General features: G+C 36.0%; 2 protein-coding genes across 4 annotated transcripts; both read left to right on the top strand.

The window, feature by feature from the left end:
- The first annotated feature begins 1,177 nt into the window (after positions 1-1,177).
- Positions 1,178-13,226, top strand: LOC112174611. Of its 3 annotated transcripts, XM_024312414.2 has the most exons (18): positions 1,178-1,440; positions 1,671-1,853; positions 3,260-3,361; positions 4,311-4,385; positions 4,544-4,637; positions 8,763-9,371; positions 9,494-9,706; positions 9,819-9,911; positions 10,013-10,126; positions 10,235-10,867; positions 11,015-11,308; positions 11,433-11,710; positions 11,785-11,958; positions 12,084-12,191; positions 12,326-12,395; positions 12,488-12,586; positions 12,668-12,735; positions 13,087-13,226. In XM_024312414.2, the coding sequence occupies exons 6-18, from the start codon at positions 8,766-8,768 to the stop codon at positions 13,094-13,096; spliced, it is 2,760 nt and encodes a 919-aa protein (XP_024168182.2). In that variant the 5' UTR covers positions 1,178-1,440; positions 1,671-1,853; positions 3,260-3,361; positions 4,311-4,385; positions 4,544-4,637; positions 8,763-8,765; the 3' UTR covers positions 13,097-13,226. The 3 variants fall into 3 exon arrangements, with proteins under 3 accessions (XP_024168182.2, XP_040365268.1, XP_024168183.2); XM_040509334.1 differs by lacking the exon at positions 13,087-13,226 and having other exon boundaries at positions 1,181-1,440; positions 12,668-13,047; XM_024312415.2 differs by lacking the exon at positions 13,087-13,226 and having other exon boundaries at positions 1,186-1,440; positions 11,018-11,308; positions 12,668-13,047.
- Positions 5,031-8,474, top strand: LOC121050027. The gene is made up of 3 exons (XM_040508561.1): positions 5,031-7,507; positions 7,610-7,715; positions 7,806-8,474. Exons 1-3 carry the CDS (start codon positions 5,031-5,033, stop codon positions 8,472-8,474), a joined length of 3,252 nt encoding a protein of 1,083 aa, XP_040364495.1.
- Positions 13,227-26,969: the final 13,743 nt, after the last annotated feature.

Here is a 26,969-nt window from a genome sequence, read left to right as displayed (position 1 = left end):
AAGTTATGGAAATTGAAAGAAAATGAGGCGAAATTTAAGCAAAATAGAGTTTCTGACAAAAGAACGAAATAGTAGATGTTGGCCAACTATAGTCAATATTAATGAAGGAGCGGAATCCGAAACCACAATATTGTGTGCGGTGTTGCCGTAGAATTACAAAAAAAATTGAAGAAAGAAGAAAGAAATGCAACTTGATTAATCAAGATAATTAATCAAGTGATTAATCACTTAATTAACCAAGTAATAAGGCTAGCAGCACAACTTAATTAAGCATTAATTAATGTTTAATTAAGCATGATTAATGTCAAGCACGTGCAGCCTTACCATTACTTTTTTTACTCTTCGTGATCGTACAACACGTGATCAACTCCTCCCATTTTGATCATTGAGCGACTGACACGCGTCCCTTATCTCTAGAGCCAGCCACCACAATTATATAGCCCATTATTCTCTCTCTCTCTCGGCATGAGACCGCTCTTCTTCTCTCTAACACCAAACCACACGCCACAATTTCATCCTTTCTTCTTCACTGGAACACACTACCACCACAACCATTTTTCCTTTCCAATTTCATTCTCTTCTTTCCTCAATTCCTCCACTGCTCCACCATAGAAGTACTTCATCAATTTCTCAAGGATTCAAATGGAAAACCCAAGCATCAAAGCTTCATCACCATCAAATTTGAGTAAAAGTGGGGAGCCATAAATTAAGGCTAGTCATAATTGTTATATACACTATGCCAAAAAAGCCTTCAGACGACACACCTCAGACGACATAAGTTTTGTTTTATGTCGTCTGAGTTTTTCAGACGACATAATTTTTTTTTCTGTTGTCTGAATATACACTTAAACCATACTGGTTTAATTTGGAAAAATGGTGAGCATTCAGACGACACATTTGTGTAGTTGTAGAAGGTGGTGATTTCCTATCTCAAATTTGGATAAATGGTGAGCATTCAGACGACACATTTGTGTAGTTGTAGAAAGTGGTGATTTCCTATCTCAAATTTGGAGGGAATATCAAAAGTTGACCGAGTCTTTTCCCTCTCAAATAGCCACGCCCTATTTGACTAGAAAATATTGTGACATTCAGACAACATTTAAATGTTGTCTAAATGTGGGGATTGTTTTAAAATTTCCCAAGTTATTTTGACTTGTGCTATTTGACATATATCCCTCGCAATTAAGTCACTTTCGATCTGTCCTAGCCTTGTCATCACGTACTAGATCTCTCAGCTCGACCTAGAACGTTAACCCGGCCGCAAAAGCCCAAACACCAACCTCGCTCTCTCCTTCTCAGTTAGCTCTATCATATCTCGATTCTCACTCTCTCCTTCATCTTCTGACTTTCTTCATCAACCTTAGTCTCTACTTCGGCTTTCACCTCCAGATTAATGGAGCTCTGCAGCGACTAGTAGAGCTATTTTCGATTCGGATATTGGTAAGCAACTTAGGGTTTCAATCGTTTTTTAGTTTTGGGTTTCAACTGGGTTCAATCGATTTTAGTGTTTGATTTCGATTCGGTTTTTTTTGTTTCTATTTGGGGATGGGGCGATTGAATATCATTTTTCCTTTTATCCTCGATTCGGTGTTCCGATTACTGAAAACCCAAATCTCTCTCTCTCTCTCTCTCTCACTCATTCTCTCTCTCTGTGTCACCCTCCTTGACAGTAGACGGCGGCGGAACGGTGAAGGTTCATTGACTCTTGTCTTGGTGTTAGTTTGCTTTGGAATTTTGTTGAAACAGACGAAAAGAAAAGAAGAAGAAGAGGAGGAAGAAGAGAAGAAGAAGAGGGAGACGGGAAGAAATTGATGCTCAATTCCAACAGAAATTGAGTAAACTGATCATCCTAGGTATTCTTTGATGGGTTTGAATTTGTTTGATTTATTTTTTTGTCTGTCTCTCATCTTTTCCATTATTATACATAACCGTTTTGGTTTTTCAACTCTTTCATTTCATTGTTATGTGCATTTCTGTTCGGTTAAGCACTTATTTGTTGGGTTTTTGTGAGAGAGTGTTGGGTTTGTGTCTGATTTGGTGTTTTTGTGAGAGAGTGTTGGGTTTGTGTCTGATTTGGGCGAGAAGGTGGAGGGTGATTTTGGAAGAAATGGAAGAGAAATTCACAGCTAAAGACTATGGGGTGGGTAAGCTATTGATTCTGGACTCAAGTATTGGCTTTGATTCTGTATGTTGGATCCCTCCAACTTACTTATGAATGATCGTATTGTATGATTTGGTTTGTAAATAATCCGATTGATTTGTGGGGTAATCGTTTAGGTTGCATCGTTCTTTTTTGGGGGGAGGGATTGGTACTGGAGAAATTGTAACTTGAAGGGAAGAGTTGTCTTCTTTTGGTTCAATCTAGTGAAATTTTAACTCATGGTGGTTATCAAAAGAAGAAGAAGAAAGAAAATTCTTGAGTGAGGGTGTTATATTTGCTGAATACTTGAGAAAGAGAGCGGTTTTTCCTTTAACTACCTTTCTTTTACTGGTACTGATTCATTGGAAGATCCAACTGGATCTTAGTTTTCTGATGGAAGATTTGTTATATTTGCTACAAATGGATGGAAAGTTCCAGCCTTGACATATTTTGTAGAATTTTGCTCTCTTGAATTTCTTAGGAAAAGTATATGACTAAAGGGTGAAGCTATGGAGTTCAATTTTTAGTTTAATCATATTTACTTGTTTTGCATTCTAGATATGGATTAAATATCTCTTAAAGATGGATAATGGATACCACTTGTTTCTCCAAGTTTAAATTATTTGTACTGTGCTGTTAACACTGGGGAAATGGCAGACTATATTGTTCCTTTCTTAACGGTGCAAATGCATTCTGATCTAAAACTGAGTCCCCAGTCCTTTGTGTCCCTGTAATTTGAGGATTTTCCATATCTGTGGATCATGTGAATGCACAGAGTGATAGCTATGGTTGCATTATTATATATAAATCTTAACTGCTCACTATTTCTGCAATTCTTTTCCATATTAGGTATTGGGTTGTAGTAGTATAATATTTGACTGGTGTGAGTATGTCTCATTGGAGGCTTTACAGAGAATACGACCTTGGGTGAGATTTTTTGATTTTTTTTGGTTGGAAAATTGATATGGGTCTGTTATTGATTAGGGATAGCGAATTACGTTTGGAACTAACATAGAGAATTATTGGTAATGTTAGTAAGTGATGGGGCTTACTAAAACCAGATTCACTTTTTCTTTGTGCTTTGTCAACTCCGAAATGATTTTAATTTTGATGGTACAGGTATAAGGCAAGGACAACAGCTGCTCTCAAAGTTCCAGAGTTTTAACTTGAGAGTGATCCTCTGTCTATTTATACTCAAATATGTAATAGTGCGTTGCTAAGGTACTTTCTTTTTCCTCAATATTTACTATTTCCAAAACTGGTTTTTTTCTTTAACTTTTTCAAAGATTCATTTCTGTATAAGTAAGGTATGCTTGCAAGGAAAGACAAGATAGAAGGAAACTGTGTGGCCCTGCATCTGTGATACATATAACAATTAATAGTTTTCTGTATTATCTTGAGCTTAGTATTTTTCCTTCCCATTTGGTTTATGGTTAATGTTTTTCATCAAATCCCTTTAAAATGCTTTATCAATAATTATTGTCATAATTATCAAAAATTGTTTTATGAAATCAAAATTGTGCATTTGAGAAAATAGTGTCAATATTTGAGATTGAACTTTCTCCTGTTCCGTCTGCTGCTGAATAATTAGCCCAGGTCTAGGTCTGTTTTCTAGGTTTGTTTAGTGTGTTTTTAACTTGAAAGTTTGCTCTGGTAAAATGGCTAGCTTCCTAAGCAGTTTAGTAGCATTAGATGGCAGTCAAAATTGGCTATTCCATTATTTTTTGGTTTAAGACTGAGCTTATTATCTTAACGCTGCACCTACTTTGATTTGGCCTGTATTAACTTGCAAAAATACAGTTCACATCCGAACTGAAAGGAACATTTAATGAGGTTGCAAATGTCTTCCAAGACTGATTCTAGCTATGATAGAAGGGTACAGATAAATTTATAAAAGAAATCTCTTGTTGTATGCCTAATTTAGGTTTAATTTGTACTGGGGATGGTTTATTTTCAGTGCAAAAGTACAATTTAGCCATTTCTTAATTAATTTCCCAATCTTTTATCTCTTGATGTATGCCTAATTTAGGTTTAATTTGTTTAAATCTTGTTGTCTTGTATTTTTTTGGTTATAATCTTGTTGTCTTGTATGTTTAAGTATTTAACCTGCATATAGCCTTTATATATTTTGGGTATAACTAATTCTATATTTTTCCCCTCTTTTTTGCAGCGTTATGTTGACTTTGGATTATAGCTTATAGGCGCTGATCTTATGTCAATACTTGGCCTTTACAAATTTGTTCAGGTATAATGACTTTATGTGGATGTCATTTTTAGATGTGTAGCCCCATGTAGAAAATACTTGTGCACTTGCTAAGCCCATGAGATCCATGACTATGAAAAGGAACTGCCATAGTTCTTATGTTTTGTAACATGTTTCTTCTGTTTTGTTGGCCTTGATAGGGAAACTTGGTGGAACAAAAGGATTTGCGAAGGAAGGCTCACTGCTAGTACTAGTATAGAGAAAAACAGAAGGCTTTTTTTCTGTAAATTTCTGGTGAGTTTTCAATGTTTGTGCTTTATACATTATGTAGTTAGCAACTATCTAATTATCCTTTTGTTCATATCTTTGCCTACACAAAATGATTATATGTTTACTGCTAGCTAGTTAAGTATAATCATAAGTTCATTTTTATTTCTTGATAGAATATTGTATTACTTTGTATAATAAAAGTTTGAGCATGGAATGAAATCTGATCATTAGAATTGTCATGGATCGATGTAATTGGTGCAGCTCTATGTGAATGAATTTGTACGTGTTAAGACCACTCTTAGTAGTACTAGTCTTAATGAGTATATTGTATAGTAAAAGTATAAGCAACGGTATCTTTGACATAGAGACAATATTTAAGTGTGTTTTGTTATATATGAAGGAACCTAAATATTTAAGATGGATAAGTCATGGATGCATGCTGATAGAAGGTCAAAGAAGTTTGAGCTAGGAGTAGCAGAGTTTCTCAAGTTGGCCGAGTCTAATGCCAATAACAAAAACAAGATTTCTTGTCCTTGCTTGAAATGTAGTAACACGAAGGGATTTTCTGTTGGAGTTATTAAGGATCATATATTTTGGAATGGTATTAATGAGAGTTATAAGCATTGGAGGTGGCATGGAGAACCTACTACATCTGCTATGAATGACAATAGAGTTGAATCTGAAACTGTAGATTGGGAACCTGGGATAGGGGAGAATGATTGGGGCTTTGGAGAAAGTGAGGATGAGCAGATTTCCGAAGACTCTAATGAGTTTTTGAAGTATGTAGAGGATGGGGATCAACCTTTGTACCCAGGTTGTACGAAGACAACCAAGTTGAATGGTCTGATTCAGACCTTCAATTTGAAAGCAAAGCATGGAATGACCGATGCTTGCTATTCAGATATGCTTATCATGATTGGGGGTCTGCTTCCTGAAGGGAATCAGGTTCCTTTGTCTTTGTATGAAGCGAAAAAGACACTTAGTGCTTTAGGGATGGAGTATGAAAAAATTCATGCATGTCCTAATGACTGCATCTTGTATAGACAGCAGCATGCAGATGCTCTTATCTGCCCCAACTGTGGTGTTTCAAGGTGGAAATTGGGTAGGGATAAAACTGTGAAAGAAGGGATACCAGCAAAGGTTTTATGGTACTTTCCACCAATCCCAAGGTTCAAACGAATGTATCAATCGACCAACACAGCTAAGAATCTTACTTGGCATGAGTATGGTAGAAAGAAAGATGGAATGATGCGACACCCAGCTGATTCTCCTACTTGGGAATTACTTGACAAACAATATCCAGAATTCAGTAGCGACCCTAGAAACCTCAGACTAGCCCTATCTTCTGATGGATTTAACCCGCATAGTTCTCTAAGCAGCAAGTATTCTTGTTGGCCAGTTATACTGGTCACATATAACCTTCCTCCATGGCTTTGTATGAAGAGGAAGTTTATGATGTTGACATTGTTAATATCGGGACCAAAGCAACCTGGTAACGATATCGACATCTACTTGCAGCCATTAATAGATGATCTGAAAGTATTGTGGGATGGGGTTGAGGGAGTATACGATGCACTAAGAGGGGACTACTTCAAATTGAAAGCGGTCCTGCTGTGGACTATTAATGACTTTCCCGCATACGGGAACTTGTCTGGTAGCATTGTTAAAGGATACAATGCTTGTCCAATTTGCCTTGACCAGACTCGACCTTATAGGTTAAAAAGAGGTAAAAAAATGGCATTCATGAGGCATCGCAGGTTCCTACCTAGACATCATCCGTATAGGAAACAGGCTGTTGCTTTTGACAACACCGTAGAGGAGGACCTACCTCCTCTACCATTAACCGGAGAGGAGGTGTTTGCTAGAGTAGAGGGTCTGAATTGTGTGTGTGGGAAAAAGAAACGCTCTCCTCCTGCCAAGGGTGTTGAAGACCAAGGCAAACCTTGTTGGAAAAAGAAGTCTGTCTTCTTTGAACTAGAGTATTGGAAATATATTCCGGTACGACATAATCTCGATGTCATGCACATCGAGAAGAACTGTTGTGATGCCATCATTGGTACGCTGCTGAACATTCCCGGGAAGACAAAGGATGGGGTTGCAGCGCGTTTGGACATGGTGGAGATGGGTATTAGGTCTGGTTTGAACCCAGAAGTTGGTGCCAAAAGGGATAAATTACCTCTAGCTAGTTGGAACTTGATGCTTGGTGAAAAAAAAATAGTTTGTGGCTCTTTTTTTGAAATGACGGTTCCTGTTAGGTTTTCGTCAAATGTAAGGAATCTTGTCTCTATGGAGGATTTAAAACTTGCTGGTCTGAAATCGCATGACTGTCACACTATCATGCAGATTCTTCTTCCTGTTGCTTTACGTTCTGTTCTTGAGAAGCCGGTTAGGTATGCGATCATCCGCTTCTGCCTTTTCTTCAAGGCAATATGTGCTAAAGTGATCGATGTTTCGAAGCTGGAAAAAATGCAAGCAGACTTGGTTGTTACTGTTTGCTTATTGGAGAAGTACTTCCCGCCTTCATTTTTCGACATTATGATCCATCTAACTGTGCATCTCGTAAGAGAAGTTCAGCTTTGTGGTCCAGTATTTTTTCGGTGGATGTACCCCTTCGAGAGGTACATGAAAGTCTTTAAAGGGTGGGTTAGATGTCGAACGCATCCTGAGGGATGCATAGCAGAGTCATATATTGTCGAAGAGGCTGTTGAGTTTTGCACTGAACGTATGCTTACTGATGCTTCTACTGCTGGAATCCCTGAAAGTTCCAAACCACGAGCCCGTAATGCATCCAAACCGCTATCAGGCGCTACCATGATTTCTGTCTATGGCAAGGAGATGCATCAAGCACATCTGTGTATATTGCAGAATACCGAGGATGCAAGTCCTTATTTCATGTAAGTCATAAACTTTTAATTATCATCAGTTTTCCTACAGTCCATGAATTGATTCAATATTTTGTTACTTAAATTATTGAGTTTTGTGTGTTTGATATTCAGTGAACATCTGGAATTGTTGAAGCTTCTCAATCCAAGGTTTTCCAAAAATGAAAAGTGGCTGAAGGATAAACAAAACCAGACCTTTGCTGTCTGGTTAAAAGAGAGGGTATGTGATCATATACTTGATTGTTAATATATAAGTTGAAAAAAATAAGATTTCAACATTACGCTAATGTAATCTATTATTGATTTGAAGGTTTCAAATGAACTGCAGTTTCCGGACAATAATGTTTCGGAAACAATGAGGTGGATGTCAAGTGGACCGAATCATGTAGTGCCGACCTTTAGTGGATACCAAGTTAATGGTGTTGATTTCAACACTAAGGAGCGGGACAATGTGCGATCAGTGCAAAACAGTGGGGTTTTTTTGGTGGCTGATGCAATGCAAGTTTCTAGTGCAAAGGATAAAAATCCCAAAACTAATGATATGGACTTCTATGGTGTCATACAACAAATATGGGAGCTGGACTACTACAAGTTTAGGGTACCGTTGTTTAAATGTGATTGGGTTGAGAATGTTAGGGGCATTAAAGTAGATGAACTAGGGTTCACATTGGTAAATCTGAATAGGAAAGGTCATCTTAATGATGCTTTTGTCTTAGCTAGCCATGTTAAGCAAATATTTTACATTGAGGATCCCCTCGATGCTCAATGGTCAGTGGTAGTAAGGGTGCCAGATAGAGACTATCAAGGGGCTGATTCGGATGAGGAGTTAGAAGATATTGAAGTAGAACAACAGCCATTTGAAGCAACAATGCCATCCATCGAGACTTTTGATAATATAGATGGTGATCAGCATAGCAATTATATGCGTCCTGGAGATGAAGCAATATGGGTGCAAAATGACTGCAATGAACGTGGCTGAGGGAAAAAAAAACATTTAGTGAAAGTTGTTTGTTCGTGATTGATTTGTTTTAGAATGCCTATATATATGTACTGATGTGTTTGATGAAACATGTATATTAACACTTCTAATTATGTTAGTTATTTCATTGTCTTCTGTGTTGTTTAATTTTGAGTTGCATTGTGTTTGTAATTTCATTGCTTTATGTGTTTGTTATTTCATTGTTTTATGTGTTTTTGTTTCATTTGTTTATTCACATTAATTGTTAACATATAATATGGGGCTAACTTTGTTTATTGTGTATTGCAGGTTATGGCTCCATCTGCAAGCACATCGAAAGTTGCTAGATCTATAGCCTTAAGGATAAAGGCGGTGCAGATGAAACGTAGTAGAAAAACCGTATCTGAACCACCTATTACTTCTCCAAATCGTAAACCTGCTACCCCCAAGAAAGCTGAAGCAAGACTGACAGAAGCCAACAAGGCTACCCTCCCTAGGAGAAGTCCGCGAAAACATAAAGCTACTCAGTCCAGCAAGGATGCGTCCGCCAGGAGAAGTATGCCACCGCCTAAAGCAGGAAATTCCAAGAAGGCTGTGGCAGCAAAGAAGTCATCGTCCGGTCATAAGTCTGCAACGAGCAAGTCATCAGAGGATTCGGATGATGATGATGATAACATCACTGGTGGATTGAGGTTGCTTAAGCGAGGGATGGTAACCATGAATAAAATTACTAGGCGACTGATTCGAGGAAAGAAGCTAAAGGTGAATTCTAATGCTGATGGGGAGCCAATTGGGAAGGCAGCTAAGGAGATGCAGTCATACATTGGGGTGTTGGCACGCACCAAGATCCCAATATCTATAAATGATTGGAGAAATGTGCCTTTGGATGAAAAAGACAAGATTTGGAATAGTATTCAGGTAAACAATCAGTCTATATATAAGTTGTTGCTAGCTGTTCACTGATTTACATTTCATTATTCTTATTTTTTTTCAAAAAATAGTAATTAAAGCTATGATACTTTGTATTCGTTAATGTGTAGGATGCTTATGTGGTGCCAAAAGAATGGAAGAAATTGGTGATTACATCAGCCGGCCATAAATGGAGAGAGTTCAAGAGCAAACTAACGAACTGGTACATTATTCCCTATCTGGATTCTCCTGAACTTTTACAGTTCCCTCCAGATGATTATCGATCCATTGAGGTATCTGAATGGAATACGTTCGTGGCTGATAGAACTTCACAACAATTTCAGGTTTGTCTAATACCATACTTGGACAATGCAGTTGTGGAACAGTTTATGCATTATTAGTTAGTGTTTATGCAGATACTAAAATATAATGCATAATTCTATATATGCTTTATAGGTACTCCGTGAAAAGCAGAAAAAAAATAGGAAGGAGAATAAGTATCCTCATCGAATGTCACGGAAAGGATATGTTAACTTCCAAGAAGAACTGGTCAGTATTCGTCTTACAAATCTATTTACAATATATTTGTTATTCTTTTCGGTTTACACCAAACTGATCATGATGTCACACGTATCTATTCATATTTATAGGCTGAAAAAATACCGATTGAAGAATTGGATCGTGCTACGATGTGGATAAAGGCCCGGCAAGACAAGAGCGGCAACTTCAAAGGGCCAGCAGTGAAGAAGAAGGTCGAAAAAATTGTAAGTTCAGTTTTTTGTAATTGTTTATTACTTGTTCTGCCTTTTTTTTTTTCCAGGTTTTGTATCCTAAGGATAATTTTTGTGTGCTGTGATTGATGTCTATATCAGGAAAGTTTGAAGAGGAAAGTGTTTGAAGGAGAAATCAACCCTGAAGGAACAGATGATGTTCTGACTTTGGCATTGGGAAATCCTGAGTATCCTGGTAGGGTACGTGGTGTTGGTGGCTTCGTCAAGCCTTCGGCATATTTTCATCTACCTAAACGCCAAATGCTAAATGTAGAAGATAGTGTCAGGGTAAGTGTTAAGAAGATACTAGCAGAAGAGAAAGAAAATATCATTGCTCAGGAAAGAGCCAAATGGGAGTTGGAGATGGAGCAACAAATTGCTAGGGAAAGAGCCGCTTGGGAGGAAAGGTTTCAGAAGTTAGAAGCGATGGTTAATGGGAAAGAGATGCCAGCTGACTCACCCAAACCTGTGACACCGCTGAATGATTTAGGCTCTGGCCAAGGCAGCTGTTCAAGGCACCTTGAAAAGGCTGGTTTGAAAGCTATTGAAATTGAAGCTACCAAAACTGCCAAGAAGAAGTTAGATTTAAGGGAGGACCAGCAGAAAGTAGTTGAGGAGAATGAAGTCTTTGTGGATGGGGAGCTGAACATCAAACTAACCTCGATTATTGAGGAGGAGGTTAGAAATGATTTAACTCCGAAAAAAAATGCAGTTGTGGAGCAAGTGCAAGTGCCTGTAATTAATCGCTACCCTAGCTTTACTTTCTTTTTCCTTACAATTAGTTTTCTTTTCTTTTTCTTTACAATTACATTTCATCAACCATATTGATGACATTGCTGCCTGAAATGTGACTAATGCTTACATATTTTTTGTTTGAATTAGCAGGTTCAGTCCACCAATATTGTCCAGTCAGGGTGTAAACTTGCGATAGATTCATTGGACAACATAGTGGCTGAAGGAACGATCATTCAAGTGGATGTTGACTCCAGCAAGCAAACTATCCATGGTGTTCCATTGGCTGAGGAAAATGTCCGAGTATCGATCACCAAATCTATTGTTGCTAATGCTTTGCTACCAATTCCTATTAATGATGAGATTCTGTTTGTCCGCGATGCAATTGGTACATGCATTGCTTGGCCTAGAGACTGGGTTATACCCACTGCAGCTGATGCAAAGGTAATGTAGTTTGCTTAAATTCATTTTTAACCTTTTCATTCTTACCAAAATGACCATGTGAGCTGCTATATTACATGATATAGAAATACTAATCATGCAATGTTATTTTTTATATCAATTGCAGCGGGAAAAGATTAAGGTTGTGAGGAGGAAAAAGAAGGATATATATGATGATTTTTTTGATCATGATGATTTGGACAAGCTGCCACCCAATTTGCCTCCACCACTTAAGACGTTGGCCACATGGGCTAATGATAACTTGAAGGATGGGATCACCATCCACACAACCTTAGGCGAGGAATTATTTGGATATCTAAAAAAGGTCGCCATCTTCAGAAGGGATGTGTATGCCATGACCAACATGAAGGAGGTTTCTGCCGGCTGCATTGTGATGTATATGAGGTTTGTAATGCATTTTAAATGAAGCTGTTAATTCAGTGTTATTGAATGATATTTTGAGACTTGTGGTTTTACAGCTTCCTTTATCAAGTGTTGAAGAAATCGAAGATGCTTGACATGATTGGCTTCGTAGATCCTGCTAATACTGGTATCATTGGCTGTGGAAATCCGACTGAACGGGCTCGTTCTTTGTCAGTTTCTTATGAAAGAGGGAAGCCTGGTCAGATTTTTTTGGTCCCCTATAATTCAGGGTACGAAAGCTTCATTCATGCATTTTTGTTTTTGTAAATATTGACTTCTGATCTCATAAATATAGCAATGCAAGTACCTAAATCAGATTCGTGTTGGTATTGATTATCATAAATTTGAATGCCAGCGGTCATTGGATGTTGACGGTGGCAAACCCCACTGAAGAAGTTGTGTATTTCATGGATCCGCTAAAGAGGCGACTCATCACCGGTGAATGGAGAACTATTGTGGACAAGTAAGTGCAGCTAGCTTGTTGGTTTTTGTTGGTATTATGTACAAAACGGTTTAGTCCTCTTTTTTTTGGAGATATCGATTCTCAATTTATAAGTTGTTAGTTTCATCATAATTTTGTGTATTTTGTTGTTGAAGCTCCATCAAAATATTCAATGCCCAAAAACATAGGAAAGGCCGAAAGACAGTTCAATGGAAAAACTGTGCAGTATGTGTTCCCCATCTAGCTAACTATTTATATTTGCATTTTTCCAGTTCAGGCGAGGTTTATTAGGTACTGAAAATATTTATTTGTTTCAGGGCATTCCGGAGCAGATGGGTGATAAGACTTGTGGTTATTGGATTATGCATTACATGAGGGATATAGTGGAGGACAAAAACCAAGAGTGGAGTGCTAAGGTAATCAGTAACTAATCTATTGTACTAGTGATTTATTGGATTAATCCATTGTGATGCATAACTAAGCTTCTGTCCTTGCAGTGGGAAAGAAAAGCAAATCACTATTACACAATGGAGAATGTTGATGCTGTCCGGGCAGAGTGGGCAAAGTATGTTATGAAGTTCAAAGATAACTAGTGCATGTGTAGGTTAACTAGTAGTTGAAGATATGTAGCACCAACTTTTGGACATGCAAAGTTGATATATATATAGGCCAGATTTTGATTGCAGTACTGCTAGCTATTTTGCTATGTTGTTTAGTTGGTTGCCCACATTGTGTAGTGCTTTTGGTTTATTAGCAAGCAGTACTGCATGTATATATTTTGCTGGCTGCCCAGATTAGTAGATATGGGTCATTTAGAACTGATGCTGATCGATGATTAGGTTTGTGTACATGAGACGACAATGGTGGATTAATGGAAATTGCAATATGATTTTGGATGTGGATTTTATGGTTTCAGGAATAGCTAATTTTAATTTCCAGAATGCATGCATACCAATTGTACAGGGGACTACTAAAATGTGTCGTCACAAACTGCAAGCTACAACAAAAGCACACCAAAACGTGTGGTTGCAGCTGCATAGACACAACACAAAAACCAATAAGAAGTCTATTGTCTTTTTGATAATGAGACAACAGAAAATTGTAGTCTGAAAGGCAAAACAACAACATAAGTTAGTTGAAAGTATTGGCTAAAGTGTATAACAACAACAAATAAGTGTGATTGGATGTGATTACAGACAACATAAAACATATATTATTAGTGGTCCTTTTTACATTCAGACCACAAATATTTGTCGTCTAAATAATCTCAAACGACAGTAAATTGTCGTCGTAATGAGACTGACATAACAGAAAGAATATGATATCCATTGTCTAAACCATTTCCCAACATCACATATGTATAATTTCAAATCCTTTCACACAACACTTAAATGTCATACAAACCTAGCGTAGAACGACACTTAATTGTCCTCTGATGCTCCTTACAACCACATATAATTATCGTTTAAAGTAAATTAGCACAACCTTTAATTGTTGTTGTATGAGATAAGAGACTACATACGAGGTTTCATATTTCTTATTTAAGGGCATTCAGACCACACAAATAAGTCTTGCAAATATGCTTCACACAATAGCATTTAAAAAATTCTGTGGTTGTTTTGTCTATCAGACAATACAAAACGGTTGTTTGAATGCTTTTAAAGATACAGATCACAATGTTCCCAAAATGCAAAACTCATCAGACAACACAAGATTTTTAGTTTTTTATGTCGTCTGATTTTTCAGACGACAGAACACTTATGTCGTCTGATGCCCCCAAGAGACGACACCGTACTAGACGACACATTTTTGTTCGTTCAGACGACAGAACAGTTGTGTCGTCTGAAGGCCTTTTTGGCATAGTGATAGTAACTTGTAGCTTGTTTTTGTTACTCCCTGCTCATCTTCATTTTTTCCTCTTTAAATTATGTATATTTATGTTAGTTTGATGATGGTAGTAAGTAGTTTTATTTTTGGGGGGTTAGGGTTGTGTGCCATAGTCTAAATTTTGTGTAAAATATGCTTATTTTAATGTAATGATACAATTTTCATATGATGGATGCTTATATCGTTTTTTGTTGGGTTAAAATGCATGTCTGAGAACCTAGTAAACTCTAGAATGTGTATTTTGAACATGTCTAGAATGGAGTTAGAGATTTGACCTCCGCAAATTCCTAAGCTAGAAGCTCTCAATTTTGTATTCGATGAGTTATAACTTATAAGCATGGTGATTTACACCCGTTGTGTGATTGCACCGGTGGATCACTTAGTAGTCTAATTCCTTGATTTCTAGGCTTCTTGATGTGAGTTAATGACCCTTGAATCGGCTCTAATTCATGTAAGTGAGTTTCTACGATCTTTGAATTGGAGTAGGAATACCATGAAATGGAATTTCAGTTCTTGAGCCTTGAACCACCTTAGATTCGACTACCGCCAAAGTAGGAAATTTGCATCTACATTATATTAACTTCCGATACATAAGATTTGGATGAAAGAGCCTCCCTAGCACATGACATTGTCATTATATTGTTTAGCTTTTCTAGTTTTCCTTGCATTTTTAATAATCACTTTACATTTTATTACTTTTTGTTAAGTTCAAATCAACTCTCAACCATTGAATTCATCAACTCATTTGTGTATATTCACATTGAGGTTACAAGTAAGTGGCTTGAATAGGCTTGGTGTGAGCTAAGTCGAACATTGCCTGGTGCCTTAATTGTTTATAGTTTTTATTTTATTTTATATTTTATTGTATGCATTCGAGTTGTCTTAGAGCCAATTACCTCGGTTAGGTCCAACGCCAATCCCTCAGGTACTATAAACTAAGGGTCCAAATACTTCCCTTACTTGACATGATTCGTACTTTTGTAAGAGTTTATGCATCAAGTCAGATATTTAGTTGATGTTCAAGCTAAACATCCTCAGAAACACAAGTTGTGGCTTGTAGAAAATGGTTTTGTTCATAATCTCTTGACAAAATTCAATGAAGATCTGAAAGGGCTTCCAGATATTATATCTAAAACCGTTAAACATATTAGACCTGACGGGTGCATTCTAAGATTAAATTTCATATCAACTCCACCGGAGTGGACAATGATAAATGGGCAGATTAATTACATTTTTTCATACCACTATGTCAGGATTATTCAAGGCCTAGTAGCTAAACCCGTTATTGTGGTAAATAATGGAAAACCAAATCAAAGCATCTCATAGATGAAAGCCATGGTCATAGAAAGTATTAAGAACTTAGTCTTGAGAAACTGTGACTCTAACCTACTGGCAAGTGGAGAGAAGATAATGGTTACTTGTTACAATCATCCTCCAGAAAGCTGTGACTTTTTCAGAGCATTATTGAGAAAATAAGTTTATTGTACCCTGGCCACCACCACATGGCTAGAGAATATTGAACGGGAAGAAAAAATGTCATGTTCCCTTTAATTCAGGTCTTGAATATGAGAACAATGATCATGAAGACGCCGAAAGTGGTCCAGGCTCATCAGCTACCTTTGCTGACAAAAAACTCTGCAATGTCATCAACATGATGGAGAAATAAGTGGTTGCCGATGCAAAAGGGCAAAAAACTTTATTTTTTCGGAAGTATGATGGAGACATAAACGATGGCTGACGCAACAAGAAGGAAGACTTTGCTTTTTCAAAAGTGAAGTTATTCTCTTTTCAAAAAGAAGATTCCTAAGTCTTCTACTTTCTTTTAGGATATTTTGAATTATATTTTGAGGTTCGATCCTTATATAAAGAGCTGTGATCTTCCTTAAGAAGACATCAGAAATTTGAGACAGAAACCTTCTCTCTCAAGAAGTAAAATAGTAAGAATATTAGTGTGCTTGTAATATAGCCAGAATAGAAGTGTGCCTATAGTGTGCATTCTTTCCTGTAAATATCATGTGGAGTGGTGTGCTTTTGTTTCAAGTAAGTACTTGTAAATATAGTTATGGATTAACTGTTTATCTAAGAATGAGGCTCTGAATTCTTAGCCTGTAATTATATTTGAATAAATGAATTCAAATTGCTCATCTACTTTGTCAAATTTTAAATTTCTATTATTAGATATTCATTTTCTGCTTAAAGTTTTTGTTATTATCCCGTAAGATAAAGTTTAGAATTTCTGCTTCAAATGAAATATTTCTTTCTTTGTTTTAAGAACAAACAACATTGATTCCACTCATTTTGGTAACCATTAGGTAGGAGGCCGTTAGGTGAAGTTGTGGCATGTTGAATGCTCATTTATTTTAATTTCAAGGCTTAGAACATGTTTTCCTAATAAAAAGTAAATTTTAAACTTTACTTATGTCAATATTAGGACGTGAAAGATATTTATAAGAGTGGTTCTAGTTGGACATCCAAATTTGCTATTTGGACCTCTTATACTTAGTATACCTCTAATTTACTTTTTATAATACTTGAAAAGATAAGTAGACCTTCTTATTTTTACCAAAACACCCTTGAACATGAGATACAATAATCTGTTACTCTACTTTTTATCTCTATCTTCAACTATGAGAAGAAGAATAAATCAAAATCACATGATATTGCTCTCTTATGAGTATGTCTCTCCTCCACCAAAATTACTCAGATGGTTGGTTATTGATCTTGATATGTTGCTAGAATCACTTTGAATTTGCTAAAAGAAGGATTTTAAGGGTTTTGGGTTGGAAGATTGAGTAATAACTATATCATAATATTCAATTAATTTAATTTAAGAAAATTCCAAATCAGATTGTTTTGAATTTACTTTTGTATTAAATGATGGGCCATGTATAAAAATTATTATTTTTACTTAATTGTTTTAGGTGACTTATAAAACTATATGGCAATATAAGGAAATTCCGGAAAAAGGAAAAAACAATTTAATTGAATGTTATATATGGCCATATGGGGAGGTAAGAAGAGTCATTTCTTTTTTTCATTTTTCTAACTTTGTCCTTATTTGTCTTTTCATATGACTTGACAAAGTCTATTAATAATTGAAAAAAGTTAGAAGTCCAAATATCAAATTTGAGTGTCAAATTAGAACCACCCTATTTATAAAAAGAATAAGTCTTAAAAGACTTTTCCTAACCAAAAGTGACATTAAAATGAATATACTAGAATTTTCCCATTTATTGATATTTTAACCAAACTTTGGACTAAATTATCATATGTTCGTCTACAATACATTAATGTACCGATATATCAAGTAAATTAGCTCGATATAGAGGTAGACTAATTTGAGATCAAGTCAAGCTTAGTAAACTAATGCATAGAGTCAGTTTACCTCTATATCAAAACTAGTCTATTTAATATATTACACTACTAGAAATATGGCCTATAGCCACACCCATAATTTCATGGTCATTGATACTGTAAGAGCAAATGCACCAACGTACTGATTGGCTGACCAATTGGGAGAGAAAGTCAAATTGAGTAATGCAACTGGAAAGTCAAATTGAGTAATGTACCGATGTATCAAGTAAATTAGCTCGATACAGAGATAGACTAATTTAAGATCAAGTCAAGCTTAGTAAACTAATGCATAGAGTCAGTCTACCTCTATATCAAAACTAGTCTATTTAATATATTACACTACTAGAAATATGGCCTATAGCCACACCCATAATTTCATGGTCATTGATACTATAAGAGCAAATGCACCAACGTACTGACCAATTGGGAGAGAAAGTCAAATTGAGTAATGCAACGGGAAATGATTGGCCGACCAATTTGTAGGGACCACGTGGGGGCCACTTGCCTGGGCTATTGGGTGACCAATTGTTGCCCACTGAATTACCCGACTTTGGATGGTGGGCTTCACACAAGCAACACATGATTTGCAATGGTTATTTAATTTCAGACGTTGGATCTCAATCCAACAGTTGTAATTAAATACCAACGGTAATTCATTTTTATTCAGTTTTTCATACAAAATAATTCGGAAGATAAAAAAAAATCTGAAATATATTTCTAAAAATTCTATGTATACCCATTCTCTCATCTTAATTTCTCATATCAAATTTTCAAAATTTTTATCTCTCCATCTTCTCATTATTATTTAATTAATTAATTAAATTATAAGTTTAACATTATTTTGAATTAATGAATTATTCAAATTTGAAATGTGAATAGTGAATCAGCATGCAAATGCCGCAAATTGTCTTTTATTGGTGCATTATGCAAGTTGGAGGCAATTGCCAATTTAGCATGAATAGTAGATTAGTAGTACCAATTTGGTTGGCAAATCAGCAATTGCCTTTGGTTCATGAGTGTATTTGCTCTAAGAGCAAGTTCACCCTTTGGGTCATCAGGTCACCCACTACTCACTAGTTTTTAGTGTTAATTTCACCCTCTGGGTCACGAGCACAGTGTATTTCGTGCCCTGGGTCACGGGCACAGTGTATTTCGTGATCCAGAGAATGAAAATATACACTAAAAAGCAGTGAATAGTAGGTGACCCGGTGACTCAATGGGTGAACTTGCTCTAAGAGACAGAAGTATGTGGTTATTGACCTTTAGGCACAGATTACCCGTCCGAGACTATTTGTACTGACTCCATTTGTGTTTTTTACCAAACGGCCACCACAAAAACTATCTGTGGCATATAAGAAGACATGATTCACGCGCTGCTCTCACCTGTCACGCCCCTGATTTTTAACACAATAAAAATCAATATATAACCCCATAATTATATATACGTGAAACGTTCAGTCATCAATACAAAACACTTAGAAACTTATTCCCTTTTAACCCAAGTACATATTGATGACCTAAACCCACAATTTCAATATTGACTCGCTCCACAGAGTCACATAATACACGAGCTTACGAATTAAATTGTCAACAACAAAATAAAATGTAAATGCTCCTCAGAGCTCACTACAAGCGGAAGTCTTTATAACAGTAAAGTCACAAAATTGACTTCTTACCGTTAAGTTGCAAGCACGCTACCTCAGCATCAGCCACGATTAACCTAACTTGCAGAAATAACCCCTACACCGTTGGAATGGTGTACCGGGTTGCCACACAACAAACCCAGTAAGCTTTTGCAAGCCCGTATGAGTAAACTCAAAACCACAAAGCAAAACACATTTCTTAAGTCACCCCAACCTAAACAACGATAAGCATACATCTCACACCTACAGCCATCTGCTTCACTCTTCCATCTCATGCTTACGTAGGTCAACTCGTGACTAAACTACATGCTCAGATTCTCAACCTAGCATCTCATTACACAAATTCAATCAAACAAGACTTCATCAAGCAATGTTTGATGCCATTCTAATGCACTACGGCGAATTCCAAATCACACTCATTCCCTCCCCCCCAGGAGCTTTTGTCATTAACATGACATCAAGGTGAAAACAATGAATCACCTTCCTATCCTCATACATAGCACAATCGTCACCACTATGGTCTTCAAGATAAATCAAACCATCAATCAATCAAATCAAGAAGAAAACAAGGCAATCACAATTCAAAACAAGCGAAACAATTCATGGTAACGCCTGCATATAATTTAGTTTCGGAGGTCACACTAAGTCAAGAAATTCAAATCATAGTAATCATCGTAATCCCACACTCTGACGTCTGTAGGGAGCCCCGACCATCACAACAGTCCTCTTGATCTTTGTTAACTTAATAACAATTCAACTCCACTACCGAGCTGTCATCACACTGATCATCACATAGATAGCCATCATCCTACTAATCATCACATAGATAGCGATCATCCAACCAATCATCACATAGATATCGTCAGTCATCACACAGATAGCGATCATCACACATATTCATCACACATATATCACCGGTCATCACACAGATAGCGATCATCCAACTAATCATCACACAGATATCGTTGGTCATCACATAGATAGCGATCATCACACATATTCATCACACAGATATCGCATATCATCACACAGATAACGATCATCCAACTAATCATCACACAGATATCGCTGGTCATCACATAGATTCATTGCTAGTCATCACACAGATAACAATCATCACACAAATATCCCTACACAAGCTACACAGATATTTCTACACAAACTTTACATGACAATCATCACAAAGATTCATCATACTGATGTCATCGATTCATCACACAGATATTCCTACACAAGCTTTACATGACAATCATCGCAAAGATTCATCATATTGATGTCATCGATTCATCACACAGATATTCCTACACAAGCTACCATATCTTAAATCTCACTTAAGACGGTCATATTAGACCCATGGTATCTCAACACGTGATATCTTACAATCACAACTCAATACACAATTTCATCAGTCATCACACAGATTCCACCAATACATATATATATATATATATATATATATATATCACGCAAATATATATACATGATCATCCACTCAGGAATGCCACTAATACCGCTATTATCACAGTTAATCCCATAACTCCAAGACAATATGGTAAACCCGTTCGTGAATGAACATCGTGAGATTACTCACCTCGAAACCCCTGTTGCGTCTTCAATACAGAACAAAGCAGCCAACCCACAAAACGACCGTCCAAGAATACTTCGTCAAGTACCTAATCACAATCTGTTTCCACTTAGTAATAATTCACAAACGATTTAAGTCCGAAACCCCTGTTTTGAACTAAAATCCCCAAAGTGACGCCAATCGAGGCTAAACCACATCCGAGACCACCCAAGGTCTCCGGAATACTTCTACGATCGATATGCCAAAACCACAAGTCGATCGAATAGTTGGATCCTCATGGATCGAAATATCGAACGGTCCGAAACCGTAAAAACCCTAACATGCTCATACGATCTCCAAAAATTACAAACAATATATCGAAATGCTCGTATCGATGAGCAGATTGAACTCAGAAACAGAAACTATCCCTGAGGTGGTAGGAAATCGCCCGAAAACACCACCGCAGTGGCGGCACCGCCGCTGGACCAAAGTTAGAATTTGACAAAACTCTCAACACCAAAGTTCTTCATCTCAACTCTAATTTAAACTTTCATAACTAACATAAAGTTCAAATCATAGCCGTTTGGCCAGAATTTACCTCGCAACATCTAAAATTCGATGAACCCTAGAATTTCAAAGCTTCGATTTATCCTCCACAAATGAAATCGTCCCAAGCCGCTTTGGGAGAAGCATCAACGTCCTATGAGCTTCAAAAGCCCTCAAGAAACACCGGCGATGGTAGCCGGAATCGGAAGTTCACATCTGGGTCCGACGCAGCTCCGCCGCCAAACTTCTCGACCTTGCACCGCCCTCCACAGCTAGTTTCATGCTCCAATTCTTCCACAGACCTCAAGAGGGGATTTAGGCGAAGAGAACCCACTTTGAATCGCGTCTTATAGTGGCCGGAGGAGGGAGAACGAAGCCGGCGAAGTGGAGAGGCGAGTCAGGCTCGGGGCGAGAGAAAATAGAGCTGGGTTTCCGTTTTTGGAAATCTGGGCTTATTTGCAATTTCCAGAAATTTTCGTCCTTTTATACCAAAATGGAAAGTTTTTGCGAAGCCCATAACTTCTTCATATGAACAACGAACTCCGATTCTCGCGTTCCGCATGTCCACGAACTCGTATCGACGCGCTCTACAACTTTCGTGGAGGAAGTTTTCGGAGAATCCCAACGAATAAAAAGTCAACCCTTGCGCCCCCCTCCTAAATGACGCTTCTTGAATAATTATTCGCCTGAAACACTTCTGCTCCATCCACAAGCCACGAAACCGTCCGATACCCACAATTTAAATTCCAGAAAATCCTTGGAAAATAAATACGAATTTTCGGGGCATCACATCACCCTAATTCTGACAATGAACAGTTTCCCTTTCCTTATTTTATAATTTGTTATTTGCCATTACTTTGGGCTCCGTGGCTAATGTGAACCCACCAATAATTTAAATTTTTCTTTCCTGTCCGTGCCCATATGAGTTCCACAACCAAAAAAAATTTGGTCCAAACCATCAGGCTCGGCATAATTCAGTCAATTCTATCCGGAGCCTAGCAAAATAGAATTGTTTTCTACTTTTATACCCACCAATTATTATAGGGGGCGGATCCGTGGCCACCTAAATTATAGTTAAGATTAGAGTTTTTCTATTGGAACCTCTAAATTTACTCATTGACCTCTATGCTTTTTACACCTCCTATCAAATTTTCAAATACTAAATTTACTCATTAAACCTCACTAAAGTTCCTCAAATAACCTTACTCATATAATTTACATACAAACTAAGATCTTTATGATAAAAAAACTTAGTCATTTCAATGATTTCATTACTGTATAAATCTTAATTACATCTCCATTCCTTAATCATACAACATAAATCTCTTATCCAATAAAAAAAAGTCAAACACAAGCTATTGAGTTTTAAAAATTAATAAAAATAAAATAACATGAACCATTATGTGATTTTTTTAATTTACTTTTTCTTTTTTAACTGTGTAAAAAAAAAAAAGATTAATCAATTTTTCTTAATGTTTCTCTATTTTCTGTACCTCATGATTAATTATTTAAATAATTTTTATTTATTTTTATTTGCTAGCTCTTTTTTTTCCTTCTTCTTTTTGCAAATATAATGGATAGATTTAGATTTAGGTCATAATATAATTTATTTTGTTCTCCTTGACCAATATGCGTTCAATATGCATATCATACATTTGTATCTTAATCATAATTTTATTGATGAATACTTTAATGAGTATGTTGTGAAATTGGAAAATAAAAATAGATAGGGAAAATAATAAAGAATGCAATCTAATATTATTGAATTGGAAAGTCTAGAGAAAATAAATATAACAATTTTTTTGGGTATAATTATTGTCCTTAATAGTCATTTTATAGTAGGTTATATATGTCATTTAATAATTCATAATAGAGTGAGGTCAAGTGAGCAAATTTGGAGGTTCCAATAGAAATTATCTTAAAATTATACTCTGATTCTAGATCATTAGATTATATAGTAACTAATGGTTGAGATTAAAAAATATATTTTATTTGTTTTTTTAATAATATATTCTATTATATATCTAATCAAATAACTAGCCATAAATTTCTTTCCTATTCTCCTTCAAATTTATTTATTACAAACAACTTAAAAAATAGTCAATAATTACAGGATTCATGTCCTCAAATTACTTTCTTCTTTTTCTAATTCTCTAAATTCATTTGTTGTAGGAAAAATTATTAATTAAGAAAATAAAATTGAATTTTTTTTGGTATTTTCATTGATATGCAAGTCACCTAAGGAGTAGAATCAACAAACAAAGAATTTTTTTTTTCTCAACCTCTAAATAAAATTTACTCTACGTTACATGAAAAATTCTAAATAGTTTTTCAATTGGTACCTTAATAGAAAGTAACTAAATAGATAATCTAATTTGATTTGGTATTCCAAATTGGGTTTTTCTTGCAGTAAATGAAGGATTGAGAAAAAAAGGACCCTCTTATGTATTTTAGAATATGCATTTATTAAAAAAAAAAAACCAATAAAAACTATTATTTAATCTCAACCATTAGTTGCTATATGATCTAATGGTCTAGAATCAGAGTATAATCTTAACTATAATTTAGGTGGCCACAGATCTGCCCCCATCAATATATTCTTATATAATTAAGTCAATTATTGAGGGAATGATTAAATTTTTAAAATATCATATATACCTCACATTATACAAATATTAATAAACAGAATATTTCTACATATAGATAAGATAGTCAATAGACTATATCATATTTGAAAAAATTGCAATACATCCCATGAAAATTTAAGAAGGTCCCACAAAATTAGGAGAGAAATTGCTGTAACTTTTTTAATTCAAAAAAATAAATAAATAAAAGCCAATTGACGTGTACGGAGCACATGTTAAAGGGCTAGTATATAATTATGTCAACAAAATGCTAAATTCCCCTCACAGCTGAAAGTTAAACACTTGGACAAAAACTAGTAAAAATTGTTCACCTATCACTAACTTTGGAAACTATAAACAAGTGGAGAACTGGTGATCTTCAATGTCTTCCTTTCATTGTCTGTGGTTCCTCAAAGCTTTCAATCAATCACAGAATAATCTCCTCTCCTTGCAAGCATAACAGACTTCTTATACACAACTAAAAATGCATTACAGATGCACAATTTTTTTAAGAATGAAAAGAAACAAATAATACCTGACCAGAAGTGATCATATCAAATCCCATATGACCAAACAGAACCATAAAGCCATGACAACTTGTAAAATTAATTGAAGACTTGGTCACTAATTGAATTTCATTGAAAACTTGTAAAATTCATATTGTAATCTGCAGATTGTAATAAATAGAAGAACATAGTAAAGACTAGAGATATATCGACATGCGATTTTTGATAACACCATAAAGCCATGAAGAACAATCAGAAACATGATACCTGATAAACAGGTGAAGGAAGAGAAAGGAAGAAACTGTCGTAAAGAAATGGATAGATCGCTGGCTTTCTACCTTATGTACTGCTGAAACTTCCCCCTTGCATCAAATTCAGTTTTGTTCACTTAACCCTGCAAAGCAACAATAAGTTTCTCTGTATTAGAAGAATAACATGTTCCCTATACTGTAAGTTAAAGATTATGTCACAGGTAGAGAAAAAAAGAATAGAACAAAATGTAGAATAACATATTCGAGTACTTAGAATGTATTTACTAGCACAGGACATTTCACCAGAGGGATTTATCAATGTTTTGCACAATAAATAAAAATCAGGTCTTGACACATACACAGGCATCAACATTACCTAGATAGAGTAATTTTCACACCCTAAAACATTATCAAGTCTTTTCCAATTATTTCCAGATATCTAGAAATAAACCACATTGAAACATGAGCACAAGGATTGCACATTGCTTTGAATACTTTACTCATCTAGTCCAATTTTCTGACACTCATCCTTGCAAGAGCTATAGGCCACTGGAGCTATGCAGTTACAAAGAATAGCTCAAAATTACAACAGCTTTAACAACAAGCCAACTCTTGGGCCAATAATCAACTAGACAAAGGTGATCCTTTTCCATACCTGAGATATTTCTTGAAAGTGGTACAGCCTTGCTTTGCTCCCCTAGAGAAATAATAGAATCACGGAATCACCTGTTTCATGGTAATGTATGTAAGAACTATGTATTAATCTATTGTTGCAAAAACATGGCAACATTAAAATTTGAACATATAGAGGCTTCAGTGATTATTCCCACTACCATTACCCAATTGAATATTAGTCAACATTCAACAAAGCAAAACCCAAAGGCCCTCACAGTCACCCAATCGATGATTTGAACCCTAAAAAAATAATCCTAAAATCCCAATAATCAAGCAAATCCACAGAAATAGTGGCAAAGTTGTTGACTTTAAAACAAAGGCATGAAATCTAAATCAGAAATTACTGATAGAGTTTAATTGGGCAAATTGAGTTGTTGATCGAAAAATGTACCTTGACTTGAGGGAATTCATAATCTTGAATAGGCCTGGCATTTAAACCCGTAACCCGCAAACCCGCACTATACCCGCATGCTAAAAACCCGCACAAACCCACCCATTTATTAATCCGGGCTAAAAAAAGCTTGCACGCAAAAAACCAACAAATTAACGGGTTTTGTGGGCTAAACCCGTTGGAACCCATTAACTCAAAATCCTTCCCAAAAACCTATTTCCTATTACCCATACGGGTTCCCCATTTATTTTTTTTTTTTCAACAAGGGCATTTTTATAATTTTTCTTATTCCCCATGAGGATCCGACAGTTGGATCTTCATATAATTGTGAAAAGACGATTCAAAAGGAGATCCGTGAGGATTCGACATTGGATCGTCGTATAATTTTGTGAGGATGATTCTAAAAGCGAGCTGGGACGATCCAACCGTTGGATCTTCGTATAATTGTGCAAAGATTATTCAAAAGGAGATCCGTGAGGATCTGACCGTTGGATTGTCATATAATTTTGTGAGGATGATTCTAAGGGCGATCTGGGACGATCCAAACGTTGGATCTTCGTATAATTTTGAGAGGATCAACCTAAGGGTGATCCGTGAGGATCTGACCGTTGGATCGTTGTATAATTTTGAGAGGATGAACCTAAGGGCGATCCATGAGGATATGACCGTTGGATCATCGTATAAATTGGTAAAGATGATCATCTAGGTGATCCGACCGTTGGATCATCGTAAAAATGGGTAAAGATGATCCTCTAGGTGATTTGTGAGGGTCTGAGCGTTTGATCGTCGTATAATTGTGATTTGTGAATTATTTTTTGTCAAAAGAGGAAAGGAAAAAAAATCTAAAAAGATAGTAAATAAAAAATAAAAAATAGAAAACCAAAAAAGTTCATATAGAGAAGAGTAATTATAAATACACATCCTTTTTTTCTTAATACACACCTGTCAACATATTTTTGTCATTTTTGCTCCAATTTTTCTTTTTTTACCCTTCCCTTTCCTCTGTCTCTATACCCAACTGCAATTCCTTATCTTTCTTCCGATTTATACAGTAATTGCAATAACAACCTATTCTCTACCTCTCTTTTTTCTCTTCCATCCTAGTCTATTTTTTGTTTTTCTTTGATTAATGATTGATTATTGAATTTCTTCCAATTCAATACTATTATTTTGGTCCTTTGATATGAAGTTCTTCCAATGCTCAAGTTCCTAGTGCATGCCTTTTGTTTATTTGCCACTATTCCAAATGAAATGATGACCGAACATTATATGTTCTTGTATGTACTGTAATATAAAGAGTTTTGAAGGTTTGAGTTTGATCAATAAGACAACAACTTCTACAACTCTTCAAGATAGAT

Source organism: Rosa chinensis, chromosome 6 (genome assembly GCF_002994745.2).
Source record: "Rosa chinensis cultivar Old Blush chromosome 6, RchiOBHm-V2, whole genome shotgun sequence".
NCBI lineage: Eukaryota > Viridiplantae > Streptophyta > Magnoliopsida > Rosales > Rosaceae > Rosa > Rosa chinensis.
Note: the sequence above shows the minus strand (reverse complement) of the source record. Positions and strands in the feature narration are given on the sequence as shown.

What these genes read in the sequence shown, in the direction of transcription:
- LOC112174611 (XM_040509334.1), top strand. Translation starts at nt 8,766, where the DNA reads ATGGCTCCATCTGCAAGCACATCGAAAGTTGCTAGATCTATAGCCTTA. An exon ending in TGCATTGTGATGTATATGAG is followed by an intron (nt 11,711 to 11,784) that starts GTTTGTAATGCA and finishes GTGGTTTTACAG; the next exon opens with CTTCCTTTATCAAGTGTTGA. An exon ending in TTCAATGGAAAAACTGTGCA is followed by an intron (nt 12,396 to 12,487) that starts GTATGTGTTCCC and finishes TATTTGTTTCAG; the next exon opens with GGCATTCCGGAGCAGATGGG.
- LOC121050027 (XM_040508561.1), top strand. Translation starts at nt 5,031, where the DNA reads ATGGATAAGTCATGGATGCATGCTGATAGAAGGTCAAAGAAGTTTGAG. An exon ending in GATGCAAGTCCTTATTTCAT is followed by an intron (nt 7,508 to 7,609) that starts GTAAGTCATAAA and finishes TTTGATATTCAG; the next exon opens with TGAACATCTGGAATTGTTGA. An exon ending in CTGTCTGGTTAAAAGAGAGG is followed by an intron (nt 7,716 to 7,805) that starts GTATGTGATCAT and finishes ATTGATTTGAAG; the next exon opens with GTTTCAAATGAACTGCAGTT.